This window comes from Simochromis diagramma, unplaced genomic scaffold (assembly GCF_900408965.1).
Source record: "Simochromis diagramma unplaced genomic scaffold, fSimDia1.1 OVJJ01000590.1, whole genome shotgun sequence".
Taxonomy (NCBI): Eukaryota; Metazoa; Chordata; class Actinopteri; order Cichliformes; family Cichlidae; genus Simochromis; species Simochromis diagramma.
This window is the reverse complement of record NW_024387057.1, coordinates 2,111,530-2,131,829: the sequence shown is the minus strand read 5'-3', so window position 1 is coordinate 2,131,829 and position 20,300 is coordinate 2,111,530. Positions and strand designations below refer to the sequence as shown.

The following is a 20,300-nucleotide window of genomic DNA, read 5'->3' as shown; positions in this document are numbered from 1 at the left end:
GTATAGACTCGGAGAAGATGATCTCCACAAGCTCCGGTAGGTGGGTGAGCAGTTACACAGACACCCTGAAAAGGACAATACTCCGACACGAGACAACCGTCGTGCAGCTCCTTAAGAACACTTCTGATGAAAGCGTCTGACGAGTAGCAAGTGTGCCAGGGGCTCAGTGAATTGCCGCCCCACCTACCTGCAGTGATGGGAGATAACGGTGTTTACGAACAAGGTTACTTTTTTTCAGATTAATGAGTAATCTAACTAATTGCTATTTCAATCGTTACAACATAGTTACCGTTACAAACCGTTACGCAACAGGCATGCGGTGCGGTTGCGTTACTTTTTGTCAACAGACGGTTGAAGCTGTGTTCAGCTTACCACATCCTATATCAGTTGCACAGAAGTAGCTGTCTACGTAAGTCATCTGGGTGCTACGGCTTTAAGTAACTGCGCGTGCTCCTGCGGACGGCAATCACTTTCTGGAAGACGACACTTTTCGGCACAACACCTGGAGCTAAGGGGGCAAAACAATCGCATGAGTGCTGCTGTTCGACTGAGGAAGAATAAAGTAGTCGTGGTAAGCCAATCACACGACCACTTCAAGATGACAAAGCAACAGGGTGATATAACCAGTTTTTAAATTGTGTTTATAGGCCAGAGTCATGATAAACAATATGTACGTGTGTTTTTTCCTGAATAGTTTCGTCACGTTTACTGTCTAAGGACAGCGCTAGCAAACAGTTTCAGACTGACACCCAGTGACTTACAAATAGAAGGACTGGTCCCCCATTTCCTCCCATGAGTCCTGGATCTGGTTCTTCAGTGCTGTGCTTTTGAGATGCTGGAGGTTGCTGAACTGCAATGTCTGTCCCTGAAAAACACTTTTTTTTGCTGGCCATAAAATCTGCCAGGTGGATTAATGAGCTCTGTCGGTACACAGGCAATGCTGCTGCTGGTTGCTGGACTGGAAAGTGGTGATCCTCCGGCCCAACAGTTATGAACATCTCCCACTGGGGACCTGGACAAGGTTGCAGGCCTGGTTGCCCTGTGCCATCTCTGTGCTTTGTCACAGCATGTCTTGCAAATCTGGTCGTTCAGGAAGACAGACCAGCTTTTTGTGAGCTTCCACTGTGGAATTCTGGGCAGACCCCTGTCTAAGTCACAATTGTTCCACAGGGTTGTGGAGGCCATTCAGCAGGCATATGCCTCTTCAGATGCTGATCTTGGTTCTTTGGACACAGTTACACCCACATTTACAACACACAGAGATTTATTTTTCTTCTGCAACATGTTGTGATGTAAATAATAGACTCTGAAGTCAAAGTCTTTTTCCTTTATCATCACAACTCTGGGAAATATTTAACACTCAGCCAAGCAGACTAATGCATTGCAATAAAAAATAACTGAATTGCGCCCTCTGTTGAATACCAGCTCTAAACACAACCCAGTGTTTATATTGAGAGGTGTTTTTGTATGAGAAAGGTGGAGAATGACAAGGATCTGACTGTCTGAAGTTACACAAAGAAAAATATATTCAGATCTGGTTTTGTGGGTAGAGAGAGTGACAGATTCTCTTGAGATTTCTTAATTCAATATACATACACTTTTGCAGTGAAATGCTGCAAAGAATACATTCAGAGAATACACTATAACCAGGGACAGGGACCCTAGAAACAGTACAACAGTAAATTATTTCATTTTTCTTTTTAACAGAAATTATTAACCTAAATGTAAAAGAGAGATCTGTATGTGCATGCAGCTAAATTTGTGCAGGTCCACCACGACAAACAGTCACATGTTAGAGAGCACAGCAGTGAGAACCTTGTGCGCTGTCCATGGTGCTGAAATTTTAAGGTAAATAAATTTAATATTTCACTATTTCTAGACGTGTGTAATAATGCAAGATTTGATATTAATCTGATTTCAAGTAAAATACAAGACTGATACCAGTACCAATACTTTTTAATAATTAAGCTCCATCATCAGATTGCTAATTCTGACTGAATTTTCATGACCTTTAAGTGTTTTCTTTTTTTCTTTGGATTATTAATTAGTTCAAACCTGTGACAGAAAAAAAAAAAAAATCTAGCACATCTAATAGTATTTTAACTACAGTAATCATACAGTATCCTTTTCACATTTAGCACAACAGGGTAATTATATTGAATCAAATCTGAGCCATACTATGTTTGGTATATTTGTTTCAATTCCCGTAATTGTTTTCATTTAAATGTTTCAGTTAGATAAATGTATTATATTAAGGTTTTAGCATAATTGAGACTGTAGGAGTTGGCTAAAGTAAGAATGAGCCATTTCCACTATAATTACAGTAATATAACTGAATTATCACTATTACCACAGTTATCTACATGGATATTCTTTACTTACTGGGTTGCTGGACGGTCCTGGTTAGCTGAGCACGTTTGCTTACTTGTTTGCCTGGCACTGTTGAGTCAGGTGACAGTAAAAAATAAAACACAAGAGAGGAGAAGCAAACTGTGGCTGCTCTGTGACACCTGAAAGCAGCAGCATTTACACAGACAGCCAGGTTGCCTCTTTGATGAAACCGCAGCGGTGCATACAGGAGAACAGAAACTGAAGTATCCAGCTCATTACACTCATATTGATCAACATCGATACAAATGTTGGTATCAAAATTATCAATATTTGGATACATCTGCACATGATTACTATTTATTTGAGTCCAATAAAACTTTATTAATGAAACTGTATTTTTAAAGTTTGTTAATGTAAATGCTTTGATCACTATGACATCCATCCAGGGCCTGATTATTTTCATGATAGGGTCCAAAGTCAATATCATTCCTCTGTTCTCTCTGTCCTTCAGTCATATCAACATCTTCTCACTCCTTACAATAAATTATAAATGGATTAATGTCTCCCTCTATTGGCCACCAGCTGTAAGCACAGTCCAGTGATTGGACTTGGAAGCTGTGTTCAGAGTTTGACATGGGAAATATGGGACAAGGAGCTACAACTTTATATCCACACTGACACTTAAAGCCCGTCACAGGACCGACCTTGAACACTGATGTCTCTCTGATGTGGAGAATAGATGACTTCAAATGTTCGGTTAGCAAGATGTCAGGTAGTAATGAAGTGGAAACAGAATAACTAAATGAACATATCATAAATAATGATAAGAACAGCTGTTAGGAAGCTAGAGTTCATGGAGGAAACCCACACAGATGCAAACTCCACACAGAATCACCTCCACCTGTGATTCAAGAACAGTACAGCACATATGGAGCACACACAGAAAATGATATCATTAATATGAAAATGAATTTGCCTCTAAAAAGTAAAATATGAGAACTTAAATTAAACAATAAATTTGATGGTTCTTTGATAATAAATAACATAAAATGTTCAAGTAACACATGTAGCAGTAAAGTGAACACAGAAGCACTAAATGACCAGATCATAAATCAACAATCAGGAAAACAGCTGCTCATGAAATTCCCGCTGTGCTCTTTGTCTGAACTCCTTGTTTCCTCTCTGCTGTGTGAAGTTTGATGAGAACATGAATCAATCATAAATCTGCTAAAAGGAAGACTTGTGGCTCAAACCACAGGCTGTGTTTCCTCTTCTCTATGTGGCTCAGTCAGAAATCAGGAGCTCCTTTAATTTCAGTGCATAAAAAAGTCATGAAGCAGGAGACAAAGTTAGAAACTATATTTTAAGGTTTAAAAGCGATTTGATTTTTACCAGCTCACTTTATTAAACAGATAATAAAGAATCTACAGTGTAATAATGTACATAAAATAAAAATAGAAAATCAAGATTTATATGTCATACACAGAGTTTTCATGGCTTTGGTGAACATGAGACTGACACTGTCAAAATAAATTGGTAGTACATGAAAGTACGGGCCAGACCTCCCAGAGAAAACTGGAAAAACTGCTTTACAGTAAAAAGGCTGCTGAGCATAACGTCACAGCAGTTGTTACTTCCCATTATTTATGCTTGATAGCTTTCGTTCATTTGGAGGGTTTGAAGCTGTTTTAAATGACAATGAGTGCCTTTAAATAAAAGCTCTCTTTCAGTGGATTCATGCACAACCCTGAACAGCTGTAACATGTACTCTCAGTCTGACACACAACAACACAGTTTATTTATATCACGCTTTTATTAACAAAGTTGCAAAGTGCTTCACAAAAAGACATTTAAATAATTAGAAATACAAGAAACAATTAAAAAGAAAAACAGATCTGCAGGACATTAAAGTCCATTACAATTACTATCTAATGGGAGAGAAACAAGTGAAACACACTGAGCGAAGTGAGGAAATATAAACTCAGGCTATCAGGATCATTGCTTTGAATTCAAAACCTTCTCCTTGTCACTCAAAGTGACTTCAAGTATTTAAGAGACTTTAAAGAGAAAAACAGCTAAAGAGCTGCTTTTAAGGTTTTAGAGCTGTGGCTGAATTTGGATTTTGTCACAATCTGTAGCTGCAGACTCTGTGGCTCTTTGTAAGGACCCAAATGCAGACAACGAGAAGAAAAAAAATCAAAATTTTAACAAAAAAAACGTTTTCATGGCTGGAAACAAACATGAACCAAATCAGGTTAACCAAAAATAACCTGTATTTATAAATGGCCTGTATTTATAAAGCGCTTTTCTAGTCCTTAAGGACCCCAAACCGCTTTACATATCCAGTCATCCACCCATTCACACACAGGTGATGGCAAGCTACATTGTAGCCACAGCCACTCTGGGGCACACTGACAGAGGCGAGGCTGCCGAACATTGGCGCCACCGGGCCCTCTGACCACCACCAGTAGGCAACGGGTGAAGTGTCTTGCCCAAGGACACAACGACCGAGACTATCCAAGCCGGGGCTCGAACCGGCAACCTTCCAATTACAAGGCGAACTCCCAACTCTTGAGCCACACGATCGCCCCAGACAGACACAATAATACACAAGAGGGTGATCAGTGGAAACACATTGGGAAAATAGCTCTGAGGAATTGAATGTAATGAGACAGGGAAGTCAAACCAAACACACTGAACACGGGATGAAATACTGTCAATGAAACAATAAAACAGGAAGTACATGAACACATGAGCTTGATGCAGAAACGGGGATAAACAAACAGAGAGACAAAAGATGACAAAACACACTGACACAACTAAGACACACGGAGGGCGAGTGAGCATAAACATGGATGACACAACAGACTCTCACAAGCGACACAGGGATGAGACAAACACACAAGTGGAACCTCACAGACAACAAACCATAAACTGGAAATACAAGAAACTCAGAAACATAGAAAGAACTAAACTCCTGCTTAAACTGTATAAACTTAAACTTAGACCATCTTCACACTTTCACAGAGAGACTCACAAAAGCAAAATGGCCTCAGAATCTTTGGTCAACGACCCAGCACCCTGACAGATTGACATTATTGTAGTCAGAGCTCTCCTCTGTGTCACCACGTTGCCCTGTTGAGGTGATCAAATGAAAGCATTTCAAAACAAACTCCCTCTGTTCTCTGCTTAAATGCATTTATCGTAAGTGAGAATAATCACCAATGTATATTTTGCATTTTAAATCTCGCGTTTTGTGCACTCACTTGTCTTGTTAATGACCTTGAGCTGAATCACAGATGTGACATTGGCAGCAATGAAATAATAATCTTACTGATGTTAATGTTCCCTTCTGTGAATCTCAACATTATTCTTGGAGGGGTTTGTGTGTCCCATGGATCCCAGGGGCTGTGTTGTTGTTTGGGGGGGGGGGGGGGGGGGGGGCTCCTGGTAGGGTCTCCCATGGCAAATTTTATCCAGTCCCTCACCCAGGACCAGACAAAGAATAATAAAAAAAAAAAAAACCTGAATGAAAGGAACAGTTCACTCTGCCCTTGAAAGGGTTAATGGGATCCGGCCATGAAGCAAGGCCGGGGAGGGTGCCTAAGAGCAAGCACCTGGTGGCCAGGCATTGGTCCATGGGGCCCGGCTGGGCATACCCCAAAAAAAGGACATGGGTCCACCCTCCTATAGGCCCACCACTCGCAGGAGGAGAGGGGAGTAGATTGGTGCTACGTCCACTGTACCGGTACGTCAAGATGAAGAGAGAACTGACTGTAAAAGTGAAGCTCTCAGTTTACATCTCTACCCTCACTTATGGTCACAAGCTCTGGGTTAGTGACCCCAAAGAACAAGATCGTGGATATAAGCAGTGGAAATAAGCTTACTTCAAAGTTTGGCTTGCTTCTCCTTTAGAGATAGGGTTAGGTGTTTGGCCATGTGGGAGGGGCTCAGAGTAGAACCACATTTGAGGTGGTTCAGGCATCTGACAAGGATGCCTCATGTGTGATGTTTTTCAGGCATGTCCCACTGTGAGGAGACCCTGGGGCAAAACAAGGAAATGCTGAAGAGATTATATCTCTCGGCTGGTGTGGGAAGCCTTGGTGTTCCCCAAGCTGGAGGATGTGGCCTCTCTGTTTAGGATGCTGCCCCCACAACCTGGCGCCCAAGTGTAAGAAAATAGTTGGACGCATGGACTTCAATTTTAAACACGGTGATATATAATCATCCAGCGTCCACAAGCTCAATATTAATGAAAGTTTATACTTTACCATTTTCAGAGTTTTCAGATCTTCTGATTATCTCATAGCCACAACGATCACCTGCAGGTCAGAGAAAATCAGTCACCTCATGTCTGTGATGCTATTTTAAAAACAAATATTATTGAAAATAACATTTATATTAAAAGCTGCAGCAGATTTAATAAGTACAGTCTTGTTGCAAACAGCATCATAATATTATAACTGGATGAAAAACTAACCAGCAAGAAGAGAGGAGTACACTTGCTGCTGATGGTGTTGATTGAAGGTCTGCTCATTAACAGCACCTTTATTAAAAATGTAAAATAAGACTTTTGCTTTTAAATGAACCTCATGATGCATTTGTGTCTTTGAAGGATAAAGAGTTTGTGTTAAGTAAAGGAAAAGGTCTCACTGTTGGTTGTTGTGCAGCGATACAACAAGAGCAGGAGAATAATAATGAGAGAGACTCCACAAACCAGTCCAACAATCAACCACACAGGAGATGAAGAGCTGTCAGTTCCTGACACAGTTACGTGACAACAAACAATAAAGTCTAATTATACTTTATAATTCATAAAATAATTTTAGGAAAGTTGTCAGAATATAAAGAGAGGTGACTTCAAGCCTTAAAACAAAACTCATTTATAAAATCCATCAAATGTTTTGATCCTGCCACCTTTAACTGACATCCAGCTCTGTGCTGACTCTCTTCCTGAGTACTGACACTTGTAGAAACCTTCATCAGACTTTGACACTGCAGAGATCTTCAGCTCCCCTCGGGGATCATTTTGAAGAAGTTTGTCATTGTGATAGAAAAACACATTGGAAAGTATTTTGTGTTCTCAAACTGCAGCTCAGACTAACAGAAGCTCCCTCAGTCACAGGATGAACAGGACTCACCAGGATAGGAACATTACCATCATCTGTGACACAATCACACACAATTGTTTCAGTCACATCAGCTGGTGCACACTTTTAGAAAAGCTGACAAACAATAATAAGAACAGATTGTACAAATGTTCATCATGAAGATCTGATCTTGTGTATTCAAACCTGTGTGTTTTTACCACATAATTACTGGGACAAATGTTCACGTGACACCTAAATCATGAAAATCCAGGAAGTAAATGTATAATAACATACTCTGTACAGTGATGTTGACTGCACTGCTGAACTCTCCTGATCCAGACTCACACCAGTACACTGCAGTATCTGACTTTGATGTGTTGATGTCACATGTGGATCCAGTCATTCTCCTACAGTCAGAGTACAGTCGGCCGTCCTCAGAGAACTTCCTCACTCTCCACTCAGTGAAGTTTCCCTCACAGGTCAGTGAGACAGAGTCAGAGGTGAAGTGTTGCACTCTGTCAGGACTCACTGTGAGAGACGCTGCTGAATGAACATCTGGAAACAACATGCAGTGAAGAGATAAAGCTCACAGATGTTAGGAACAAAAAATGTCAAATTAGTATTAGAAAAAAAATAATGAGCTGAATCTACAGTGATGGCACAACTTATTAGACAGAATCAAACTGACCTGCAGACCAGACAAACTTTGGTTGACTGTGATCAGTGTGATACTCTGGGTCTCCTCTTCCAGCTCTGCACACATATCCTGCTGTGTGTGTCTGTCCATGAATGATGTAGGAGTCCTGTGCAGTCCCACTGCCATCAGGTAGCAGCTCATAACTGGAGGATTTCTCTGATAGATCAGGAACAGCTTTATACCAGTAGAAGCTCCATCCTGCAGACGGATGTTCAACCTCACAGTTCAGAGTTACTGAGGCTCCAGGACTCAGCCATGATGGAGACACAGTGAGGACAGGACGGGGTTCATCTGTTCAACGAAGATTTTCTCTCAATGTTTCGTCTCTTAACTCTGAATTCAATGTCACTAAAATGTTGACTCACAAATATTTATGATGAACTTTAAGAGTGAGACTATCTAAACATGTCAAATAGCTCAACATGTACTAATAAAACACATTTTTTACAACTGTGTTCTATTTCCAGGTTAAATGAACTATGACTCTACTTACTGTCAGAACTGTCAGTGTGACGGAATCACTCCACTCTGTTGTTTCATGCTGTGAACTTTTCATTCTGCCCTTACAGCGATTTTTCCACTGTTGGATGATGAAGCAGATCTAATCCTGTATCATTTGATTTGGAGCTTTTATCATGCTGTTTGTTTCCCACTCATAATCCCACTCAGTGTCTCCTCCATGGATCTCACATCTGACAGTGATCGTCTCTCCTCTGTATATCTCAGACCAGTTTGGATACAGACTCACAACAGGCCTTTTGAGACTGTATTCAGGAAATGAACAAATGAATGACAAAGGGGTCAATTTCCATCAGATACTTTTCATCAGGTAGTGATTTGGGGTTCATTAACTTTGAACTCACCAGTTTTCCCAATCCTGACTGACTGGCTGTCCTCTGTGTAGTAAACTGGGTTTCCTCTTCCTCCTCTGCACCTGTAGAGTCCTTCCTGTGAGACACTGATTTGTCCATTTGAGTGGAAAACTGCATCTTGTGTGGTCAGGGCTTCAGAGGATTTCTCATCTCTGTACCAGTAGTATTTCCATCCAGATGATGATGGGCTCACAGAGCAGGTCAGGGTCACACTGCCCCCTACTGGAACAGCTGTGTTATCAGCTCTCAGTTTGGCCTTTGGTTTATCTGCAGTTCAGTTTAGAAAAAGAACAAAGTCAATGACTGAATCAAACCAGTTGAAATAACTTGGTGGAAATATGGAAATAATAAATATCACATAACTTTAATGGTGAAGCTGCAAAAACTGTACAACTATCACACAAACACAACACTAATCTTTCATATTTAATTTGCTGCATTTCTAAGTTAAAAACGGGAATAAAAGCTGCTGTTCATGTTTTTGTTGTTGGAATAAAAACTAAACATTTTACTGACCAACATGAAAGACAGTTATAAAGCTGTAAGAAAGAAGAAGTGCTTTTTCCTTATTTAGATACTCTGGATGAAAGATCTTACATGATACAGTCAGTGTGATGATATCACTCCACTCTGAGAAGAAATAGTCCCTCCTGCCCCGGCAGCTGTATCCTCCACTGTCAGACTCAGTAGCTCTGATGATTCTGTATTCATTGGATGTTGGAGGTGTGTTTAACTTGGCTGCTCTCCATTCATACGTCCACTGAGCTCCTTCACCTCCCTGAATCTCACATCTGACAGTGACTGTCTCACCGCTGTATATCTGAGTCCAGGATGGCTGCAGGGTCACAGTGGGCTTACTGGGAACTGTTCACAGAAAACTACCCAGTTAGACACAAATAGAAACATAAAAATTCTGATGTTTAAAACATGAGAGTAACGTGAGTGAAAAACAAATCAACCTCCAACAGGCTACAGGGTTAAACCACACCTCGGGCCAGTCTGACCACTGATAACTGTTTTGATTCTGGCACAAATCCCACTTGGCAAAATTGCTACAATCAGCACAAAGACAGTCAAAACCAGGCCACAGGCAGGACTGCTTCATCAGGACGTACTGGGATATTTTCAAACACCCTGACCTGTAGCTGGTTTTTGATAGCATACTGTGCTACATGAAGAACTGTATAGCACAGCTGCACAGTAGCACAGAGGAAATAGCTCCACAGGGTTATACAGGTCACCCAGAGGATAGTCGGCCATCCTTTGCCCTCACTTGAAGACCTGCACAGCTCCCGCAGTCTCAGGAACACGAAGAAAATCCTTCAGGATCCATCTCACCCAGGTCATGCACTGTTTGAACGTCTACCTTCAGGCAGACATTTCAGAGCCATAAAGACAAAAACTAACAAACTAAGGAACAGCTTTGATCCCTCAGCCATCACCATGCTGAACACTGAACAATCAGATCCAACACAACTCTCATATACAGTGTTTACATAGTTACAGCACAGTCTCATGTTTACACCTGCAGGTACAGCTGGTATTTACATCAACACTGTAACACAGAAACATTTGTTTTGTTGTTTGTTATTAAAACAAATTCTGAAACTTTTCACTGCAAGGTCTCATTTTTCTTTGGAATTTGAACTTTTGTAGCTAAAACACATTTTTTAAAGGTCTGAATCGTTTTGTTGATGTTTTTTGGAGAACACATTCTCTGTGAGGGTGAGTCCTTAATCTCACAATTTTGGACTTAAATCAAGAACAAAACTAAATAAATGTTTCTATTTTCCCACATTTCCAAGTATTCTTAATGAACAGAAAACTCATCTAAGGGTTAATAAACTCACAGCTATATGATCTCTTGTCTGGTAGAAATAAAATAATTAAACTCACGAGTTTCTGTAACTGTGACGTCACTGCTGTCCTCTGTGTAGTAAACTGGATCTCCTCTCCCTCCTCTGCAGTGGTACAGACCTCCTTGTGAGACACTAATAACTCTGTTTGCTTCATTTCCTCTCATGAGCTGAGCTTTAGAAGAGACTGAATCACGTCTGAACCAGTCAAACTTCCAGCCAGCAGAGCCCTCCACAGAGCAGCTCAGTGTCACGCTGCCCCCTGCTGGTATGACTGAACTTTGTGCTGTCAGTGTGGCTCTGGGTTTACTTGCTGTTGAAGAAACAAAAAATAAAACATTAAATCATTACCAAGAATACTCTTGTCACAGTACTGATCAAACTTTAAACATTCGCTGAGTAATTAATCTAAAAACATAAACAGAAATTGGTAATCCTTCATGTAGTCATGGGAGTAGAGAACTGGATCACAGTAGTCCCAGTCCTGGGAATTGTTAGTCCACTTGCTTATTAATCCTGTTTATTGGTTCTTGCACTCTCGCTACGATCAGCTGATTCCAGTTTGTATCAAAGGAGGAAAATGGTGGTTCAGAAATTACTTTTATTGTTCCTGCACAAAGGATGGGAACGATGGTAAAGTGGAGACTGTCTGCAGGACAGAACAACTGTCATAACGTGGTCAACTGTTAACACAACGTCAGCTCTTCAAAGTACCTGCACAGACAGTACGCTAACACTAAGCTAGCCAATAACCCAGAGTGATGAATTTCACAGGTAAGAAACTGATGAGCAGTCAGGCTGCAGCTCCGTTTCTACCTGTTCATGCTCTACAGTAGAATCACCATGACGACCGATTTAAAGTCTCTTTGTGCTGGTTTTTGTGTAAGAACTTTTTTTGCTTTACTTTTTTTTGAGAAATGATCCCAACACTGATCCAACAAAGAGGGGAAATACCTCCAACATGCAGAAACATTTGACCTCACAGCCTCTAATTAATCTGCATGAATGTTTTTGATATTCTGCTTAGAGATGGTGGCGACTCTCAAAGTGGAGCCAATGAGAATCAATAAATTCTTATCAATTCCCATCCATACCTGCATGTGACACATTAGACTGTTTTAACAAACTAAAGATTTCACTGATTTATCATCCTCTTATCAAACTCTCATCTCTGTACGTTCCTCTTTACATTGCTGATATTTTAAGAGCCTCCATGGTGTCTCTCCTTTCTGTTTGCACAGTGAGAGAAACTGTTGTCCTGAGCTGCCTGCAGACAGCTGGATCATTGTTGGAGTTTTCCTGTTAAGACACATGTAAACATGAAAACATGAAATGTCAGCATGAATCATGGTCCAACTCACATGAAACTGTCAGTGTGAAGGCATCACTCCATCCTGTTAAGAGATAGTCACTGCTACCCCGACATCTGTAGTCTCCACTGTGGGACACTGAAAACTCTGCTGATCCTGTATTCACTGGATGTTGGAGGGCTGTTTGTGTTGGGTGCTGTCCATTCATATTTCCACACCTTTCCTTCACCTCCCTGAATCTCACATCTGAGAGTGATTGTCTCACCAGTGAATATCTGAGACCAGCTGTGCTGCAGTTTCACAGCAGCCCAAACTTTCCCTAACAAACAAATAAACACAATATTAAACTGAAAAAAAAATCAACAAGGAATAAAACAAAATCATATTTATAATGTGTTACTTTCATTTAATCATTAATTTTGTTATTTCACAACAAAATTTCACCCTCACCTTGTTTCTGAATTGTAACTGCAGCACTGTCCTCTGTGGAGAAAACTGGATCTCCTCTCCCTCCTCTGCAGTGGTACAGACCTCCTTGTGAGACACTAATAACTCTGTTTGCTTCATTTCCTCTCATGAGCTGAGCTTTAGAAGAGACTGAATCACGTCTGAACCAGTCAAACTTCCAGCCAGCAGAGCCCTCCACAGAGCAGCTCAGTGTCACACTGCCCCCTGCTGGTATGACTGAACTTTGTGCTGTCAGTGTGGCTCTGGGTTTACTTGCTGTTGTGTTTACAGGGAAAAGTTTATCAGATTGTCACTTGCTTCAGGAAGAACTTTGTTATAGAAATGATCACACTTTACACATTCATTCAGTCATTTAGCTTCTAGCACCAAACAAAGATATTTGCCTGCATGTGACACATTAGACCAGGGGTCGGCAACATGCGCCTCTTTAGTCCTTATAGTGCGGCTCCGCGTGGTTTGGGAAAATAATTAGAAGTATTTAGCTGAAGTGTAATTTATTTATGTTAGCTCTTTTTTAACTTGTAGTTCTAAATTGGAAGATTATTGTGATCTTGAAATATACAAAAAACTTCTATTTCTATTATTTTTCATCGCTCAAAATAAGCGTCATTACCCGCCGAAACAACATGCATTTATCGAGACTTCAACCCCAGGTAGGCCAATTATGGATCTTCAGATCCACATTATGTCAGCAGCTATTCTCCTCCATGAACTATGTTTAAAAACAAACACCGCTCACGCCTCACAGATGACAGCTACAGTCCTGCGTGAAGATGAAAATGACTTCGTACAGCCCTGATTTGCAGACGCTGTGCGCAGAGGTTCAGGAGCAGAAGTCCCATTGTAAACATACCACGGCAGACCCGACGATGTTTCATGAACACGCTTTACAGCTTCTCTTTACTGACCACTTTTCACACACGGTTGCTGTACACATACAGCCGGCTGTAGCTTTTCAGCTCACAGCCCGACACACACCAAAAACAGCATAGAGAGCACAGACGTTAAGACGGCGAGGCGTGATTGCGAGTGCCGCTCAGGTGGGTCCGCCTCCCCTAAGCGGCACTGCAGACCACGCCCACCGCACACATTGACCTGGTAAAATACATATTTAGGCAGAATTTTGCAAATATCTATTTTTCATCTTTTAGCAGCATAGTGCTTTTTTTCCAATTATTTTTTATAAGTCAGGTCAAGGCTCCAAAAGCCCAAAGTTGATATAAGGCTGGCGGCTCACAACAGTTTCTGTTTGCTACATGGATCATTTTAGTTCAGCTGGGTGTCTTTCCTTTTGTTATGTAGCCGGGTGGAAGTTCGATATTATGGGACATGCCACTGGATGGCACTGTTTTTCTTTTGGGGTACCTCTGAGAGCGGAAGGGATCATGGGGATCTACGGAGACATGCACAAGGTGCTAGCTTGCATTGGTGTTATGTGGGGTGCAATGCCTTTTTCGCTGCGTGATCTGTTTTGAACGCAAAGTGTGCAACAGTTAAGGCACCAGGAGTAGCTGCCACCAACTTCGCCGTTCGTCTCAGAGGGATCCATATTCCGTTTGCTGCTGGATTAATGCACTGTATGTATTTGAGTTCACACTTGTATTATACTATCTCTGTGGGTAAGAGGGAAATGTACCGTGTTAACTGTTTAATCTTGGCTCTGTATCTATGCAGGAGAAGCCACTACAGTTATTTTTGCACTGCTAAGTTTTGTTTTATTTATGTTTGGGTTTATATCAGACACGAAATGACGCTAGATGTCCTTGAGTTCCAGATGCTGATAAAGTTGGGGAAATAACCTGCAGTAGCAGTGGGTTACCAGAGCACAAAGCTGTTACTGGATAGGAGCTGTCTGTAACAATTTTATTTCTTTATTTTTACAACTTTGTTATTTTCTTCTGAGCACTTACTTTATCATTCAGATTAAAAGAACCCCAAAGATAATCTGTGTTCTGGGCTGGTTAATTTAGCCAGGCTACACAATTTGGTACCAGGAGTGGGGTATCTGCAAAAGTGGCAGCTCAGCGATTTAGTTTTTTATGGGTTTCCGTTTAAGTAGGTTATTTTACGGTGCAAGAAATAACTGTAGTGGTGGTCACCTGCGACGCGAGGGATTGGAAAGGACCGGACGATTGAGGCCATACCAGAGGTGTGCAGAGGAGCAGTGGCCAGTCTTTCCAGAAGAGGGCGATTTCGATCGAGGGAAGGATTCTTTCCAGAGGAGAAGAGGACATCAGTGGCACCTAGCTGAATAGACTGCTAAGGCAATTTCTGCATCCTGACCAAAGACTAATCTGGACACAGTCATTTCATTATGTCAGACACAAACAGTGACGATGACCAGGGTTTGGCGGGGGCCACCGCAAGGGACCCTGTCACTGAGCTTCAGGCAAAATTGTCAGAACTGAGTAACAAACATGACCAGGCTATGGCCAGGATAACTGCTTTGAGTGACGGGGCAAGTAGGTCATATGTATATCTGCCGCGAGAGCGACCTATTCAACCCTTTAGTGGGGATGCAACCGTAGATGGACGTTCTGTAGAGGAGTTTATTGATGAAGTACAGAGGGGTATCAGAACTAGAGGCTTGGGTAATGATGATCAGGTTGACTTCATTTTTTCCCTCCTCAGGGGTTCTGCACTTGAAGAGATCAAGCTATGTACTGGGGGAGAGCAGATTGAACCCGAAGAAATTTTTTGTTTTCTCAGAGAAGCTTATGGTGAGAGGCGCAGTGTAGCACAGTTACTGCAAACCTTTTTTAGCCGTTTCCAGCTAGAAGGTGAAGATTTCTTTGAGTACTCACACGCTCTGTCCCAGATCCTCCGCTTAGCCCTTAAACAAAGGCCTGATGCAGTACGAGACACAAAGATGGCAGTTAGAGACCAGTTTGTGGAGGGAGTAAGAGACTCCACTCTGCGAAGGGAGCTTCGCAAGATGGTGAGGGAAAAGCCAGAGTCTACGCTTTTTGATGTACGTCAGGAAGCAATTGCTTGGTCGATGGAAGAAAAACCTAGTGGCACCAGAGTTGCCAAGAGCAGGCCCATATTAAGTGACAGTGCGGTTGCAAGGGATCAGAGTACCCGTGAAGCTCCAGATAGGTCATCTGCAACTCTAGATGAAATCCTTAAGGTGGTTTCTGAGCAGGGCAAGGCTATTGGGGAGTTACTCAGTGTGGTTAGGGAGAGTGTTACATCCGGAGAAAGGGCCCCTAAACGTGGGATTCCCAGATCAAAGTTCCAGTTCACTGATGATGGGAAGCCCATCTGTTTCAAGTGTAAGGGAGTTGGACACATTGCTAGGGAGTGCAAAACCCTTAAACAAGGAGCTTCTCCAGTTTCTGTTCCTGCACCTGGTCAGGGAAACTAGCCACCTCGGTTGCCAAGAGCCGGGCAATTCGAGGGGAGACTACTGGCTCAAAGACCCTAACTCGTGAGAGATTTTTTGACAGAGCAGTTTGGTAAATGTCCTGAAGTTGGAAATTGAGGTGGGAGGGATTAAGGCTAGAACCCTTTGGATACAGGGGAGCCAGGTTAGCAACCATCTCAGAGGCATTTTTCCGACAACACCTAATGGGTGAAGATGATGATGTACCCCCTACAGCTAAATGGCTTAAATTGACTGCAGCTAACTCATTGCCAATTCCTTATATAGGTTACATTGAGCTGATGTGCAGGTCATGGGGTTAACAGTGCAGGAGTGTGGGTTTTTGGTAGTCAGGACCCCGCCCAGAACCAGGAGGGTCACAGGACCAAGAGCTAATGTCAGCTAAAGTTAAGGTGCAGGAAAATGATGTGGAACAGCAGGTGGGAAAAGGTGCCAGCAGACTAGAGGGATCCCCCCCTGTTCTTGTTGGAATGAACATAATAAAGAGATGTAAAGGAGCTAGCCATTGCTAGTTTTGATTCAACTCTCGGAGGAGAGTTAAATGCTGCTTGGGGAGAAGCTTTTCAGAGGGTGCAAGCCTGCGAAGTATTAGAGAGGTCATCCATCGCCCGGTTAGCTGGTAAAATACTGTGCACGTGCCAGCATCATCCGTGGCCACAGTATTTGCTAGAGGGCTTGGGAAAGTTTCAGATGACCAGACCTTAATGTTACTTGAGCCAACCAACACGCTCGTTCCCAGTGGTTTGGTTGTTGTTCCTACTCTTGTTGAAACTGACAGGCACGTGTTTCCAGTTCAAGTTGTGAACTTCTCTCAGGAAGATGTGTGGTTGGCTCCCCGGACCAGACTTGGTATGCTTACTGTAGTGGAGTGTGTTGAAAATGCAGCTGAGGTGCAGTTTAATCGTATCTCTGCTGACCACGAGGAAGTGTCACTGAATAAGGAAGGGGCTAAAGAATCTGATGGTGAACTGAAATTGCTGATAGAGCAGCTGAGCATTAGTGGCTCCCAAGAGGAACAGACCAAATTAGCTGCACTTTTGGCTCAGTATGCAGATGTTTTTGCTTTCAAGGATGAAGATCTAGGTTATACAGAGAAGATCAGTCATGAGATACACCTAGTCGATGATGTCCCAGTCACTCAGGCCTACCGACGGATACCTCCAACACAGTACAAAGAGGTGCGAGAACACATAACCCAGCTTCTGAAAAAGGGTGTGATCAAAGAAAGCACTAGTGCCTATGCATCGCCCATTGTGCTGGTGAGGAAGACAGACAACAGCTTGAGGTTATGTGTCGATTACAGGCGGCTAAATGCCAAGACCAGACGTGATGCCTTTCCTTTGCCCCGTATAGATGAATCCTTTGATGCATTACATGGTGCAAGGTTTTTCTCGACTATCGACCTGGCAAGTGGCTATCATCAAGTGGCAGTTCACGAAAGGGACAGGCACAAGACTGCTTTTACAACCCCATTTGGGTTGTTTGAATATACCAGATTGCCCTTTGGTGTGTGTAACGGTCCAGCCACTTTCCAAAGACTCATGCAGGCCACTATGAGTGACTTAATCCTTCAGATCATGCTCGTGTACCTAGATGACATATTAGTCTACTCATCAACTTTTGAAGACCATTTGACACGTCTTCAGACAGTGTTGCAGAGACTCAGGGAAACTGGGCTGAAGGTTAAGGTGGAGAAATGTCATTTTCTCCAATCTAGTGTACGCTTTTTGGGTCACCAGATCTCAGCTGAAGGGATAGGTACGGACCCAGACAAGATAGCTGCAGTGAGGCAGTGGCCAGTACCCACCACAGTTAAAGAGCTGAGATCCTTCCTGGGTTTTTGCAGTTATTACAGGAGATTTCTCCATGGATTTTCGCAGCTGGCAGGTCCTTTGCATGATCTGATTAATGCATGGGGCAAGGAGGACAGTCCAGCTAAATATAAAAACTTGCTGGAAAGTGTGTGGACGCCATCTTGTCAGGAGTCATTTGAACAGCTGAAAGAGAAGCTCACGAGTGCCCCTCTACTTGCTTATGCTGATTTCTCACTGCCATTTGTTGTTGAGACGGATGCCAGCAGTTTAGGACTGGGAGCAGTTCTTTATCAGGTGCAGGGTGGCAGGAAACGCGTTATAGCATACGCCAGCCGAAGGTTGAGAAATGCAGAGAGAAATGACAGAAACTATAGCAGCATGAAATTAGAGCTCCTCGCCCTTAAATGGGCTGTGTCTGAGAAGTTTAGGGGGTATCTCTTAGGCTCCAAATTCACAGTTGTGACAGATAACAACCCCCTCTGCCACCTGAACTCAGCAAAGCTGGGAGCCATTGAACAGCGCTGGGTTGCCCAGTTAGCGCCATTTGACTTTGAGGTGCAGTATCGTCCTGGTCGGTGTAACACAGCAGCCGATACCCTCTCTAGACAGCCATTAGCAGGGGAGCCCCAGCCTGCAGGAGATGAGGAGGAGTTTGATGGATGCATATCCATCTGTAACCTTGTCAGCAGAGGGACAACGCTAGGCCTGGACTTAGTAAGTGCAGGTGTAAAATGTTGTCAGGTGAGGCAGGCCCGGGTCACAGCAGTTGAGCAAGACACCCATTTTACTGATTCCCAAGGGAATACACCCACTCTGCCAGGGTATTCTAAGGAAGAGTTGCGACAGTTTCAGTGCTCTGACCCTACTATCAAGTCCTTTAGGCAGTTTTGGGACAAAAAGAAGAAACCCACACACCAGCAGAGGAAAGGTTTGGCTAAGTCTGTGATTTCTCTGCTCCGGCAGTGGTCACGTATCATGGAGTTGGAGGGATTGTTGTATCGGATCATTGAGGATGGACATTTGGGGAGGTGTCAGCAGCTCCTTTTGCCAGCTTGTTTAAAGGAAGCTGTACTGGGGAGTGTGCATGATCAGATGGGGCATCAGGGGGTGGAGCGGACCCAGAATCTGTTAAGACAGAGATGTTTTTGGGTTGGTATGTATGAAGAAGTGGACCAGTGGATTAAGAAATGCTACAGATGTGTGCTTACTAAGTTGCCACAGCCCAAGATTCATGCCCCTGTCAAGCCTTTTTTGGCCACTAGACCTCTTGAAGTGGTTGCAGTAGATTTTAGCATGTTGGAGCCAGCCTCAGATGGACGGGAAAATGTGTTGGTGGTTACAGATGTTTTCACCAAGTTCACACAAGCTTTCCCCACACGCGACAGGAAAGCTGATACAACTGCTAAGATTTTGCTTAGAGAGTGGTTCATGAGGTATGGCGTACCAGAGAGGTTACATTCTGATCAGGGCAGAAATTTTGAAAGTGATGTGATTCAGGAACTGTGCAAGTTATATGGGGTTAAAAAAAGCCGTACTACACCACATCATCCCCAAGGTAATGCACAATGTGAACGTTTCAATAGGACACTTCATGACCTATTGCGTACCCTCCCACCTGACAAGAAACGCCGTTGGCCTGAGTATTTGCCAGAATTGGTCTATGCGTACAATGTGACTCCCCATGCCACCACAGGGCACTCGCCGTATTACCTCATGTTTGGAGTGCACCCCCACCTTCCTGTAGATGCTTTACTGGGGCAGGAGCAGGTGCTTGATAAGAGACATGACTGGCTGGTTGTGCATCAGCAGCGCTTAAATGAAGCACATAACAGAGCAAGGCAGTACACGGAGCAGAAAGCAGCGGAAAGGCTTGAGCTGGACAAAACCCGAGTCTATTGCCCCCCTGTTGAAGTAGGTCAGTTAGTTTATCTGCGACACTGGCCCCAAGGCAGGAACAAAATTCAAGACGCCTGGAGCCCTGTGGTTTATAGGGTTGTCGAAGTCCAGGGCAGCACACATGCAGTGGAGCCGGTGGAGGGTGGGCCAGTAAAACGGGTTCACAGAGCTAACCTTAGACCTTGTATTGGCCCAATTCCTGCACCCAGGAAAAAGAAAAATAATGAATCCCCTGTGGTAGTGAGTCCTATGACAGAAGAGAAAACAGGCTGTTCAGATCCAGATCCTGAGTATGTGTTGTTCGGAGAAACCTCATACCCAAGTGCAGAGCAGGGGTCTGATGAAGCAGTTCAAAGCAGTGACATTTCTGAGTCTGTAAACACTGATGATGCTCGTGTTACTGTACCATCTGACTCTGAGCAGGTGTCCACACCAGAGACAGTTGCTACTGAAACTAACAGGGATATTGGGGTCATTCCACCAACACCAGTGCCCCGTCGGAGTAAAAGAGCTAATGCTGGAGTGCATTCAAACCCTTACCATGTCCCTGTATCAGCATGTCATGCCATCACCTTGAGCCC

General features: G+C 43.0%; 2 protein-coding genes and 1 pseudogene across 3 annotated transcripts in view; 1 reads left to right on the top strand and 2 right to left on the bottom strand.

Annotated features, from left to right (window-relative positions):
* Positions 1-5,368: 5,368 nt before the first annotated feature.
* LOC120741985 lies at positions 5,369-9,753 on the bottom strand (annotated as a pseudogene).
* A 66-nt stretch (positions 9,754-9,819) lies between these two features.
* Positions 9,820-20,300, bottom strand: part of LOC120741980 (Fc receptor-like protein 5) — a 127,176-nt gene continuing 116,695 nt past the window's right edge. For both annotated transcript variants that reach the window (XM_040045118.1, XM_040045119.1), the window contains 4 exons: positions 12,607-12,879; positions 12,208-12,475; positions 10,887-11,159; positions 9,820-9,854 (listed from right to left, as the gene is read on the bottom strand). In XM_040045118.1, the coding sequence (XP_039901052.1) occupies positions 12,261-12,475; positions 12,607-12,879 (488 nt within the window). In that variant the 3' untranslated portion in view covers positions 9,820-9,854; positions 10,887-11,159; positions 12,208-12,260. The remainder of the gene's footprint in view (positions 9,855-10,886; positions 11,160-12,207; positions 12,476-12,606; positions 12,880-20,300) is intronic.
* Positions 14,082-16,073, top strand: LOC120741983. The gene is made up of 2 exons (XM_040045128.1): positions 14,082-14,201; positions 14,299-16,073. Exon 2 carries the CDS (start codon positions 14,939-14,941, stop codon positions 15,989-15,991), a length of 1,053 nt encoding a protein of 350 aa, XP_039901062.1. The 5' UTR covers positions 14,082-14,201; positions 14,299-14,938; the 3' UTR covers positions 15,992-16,073.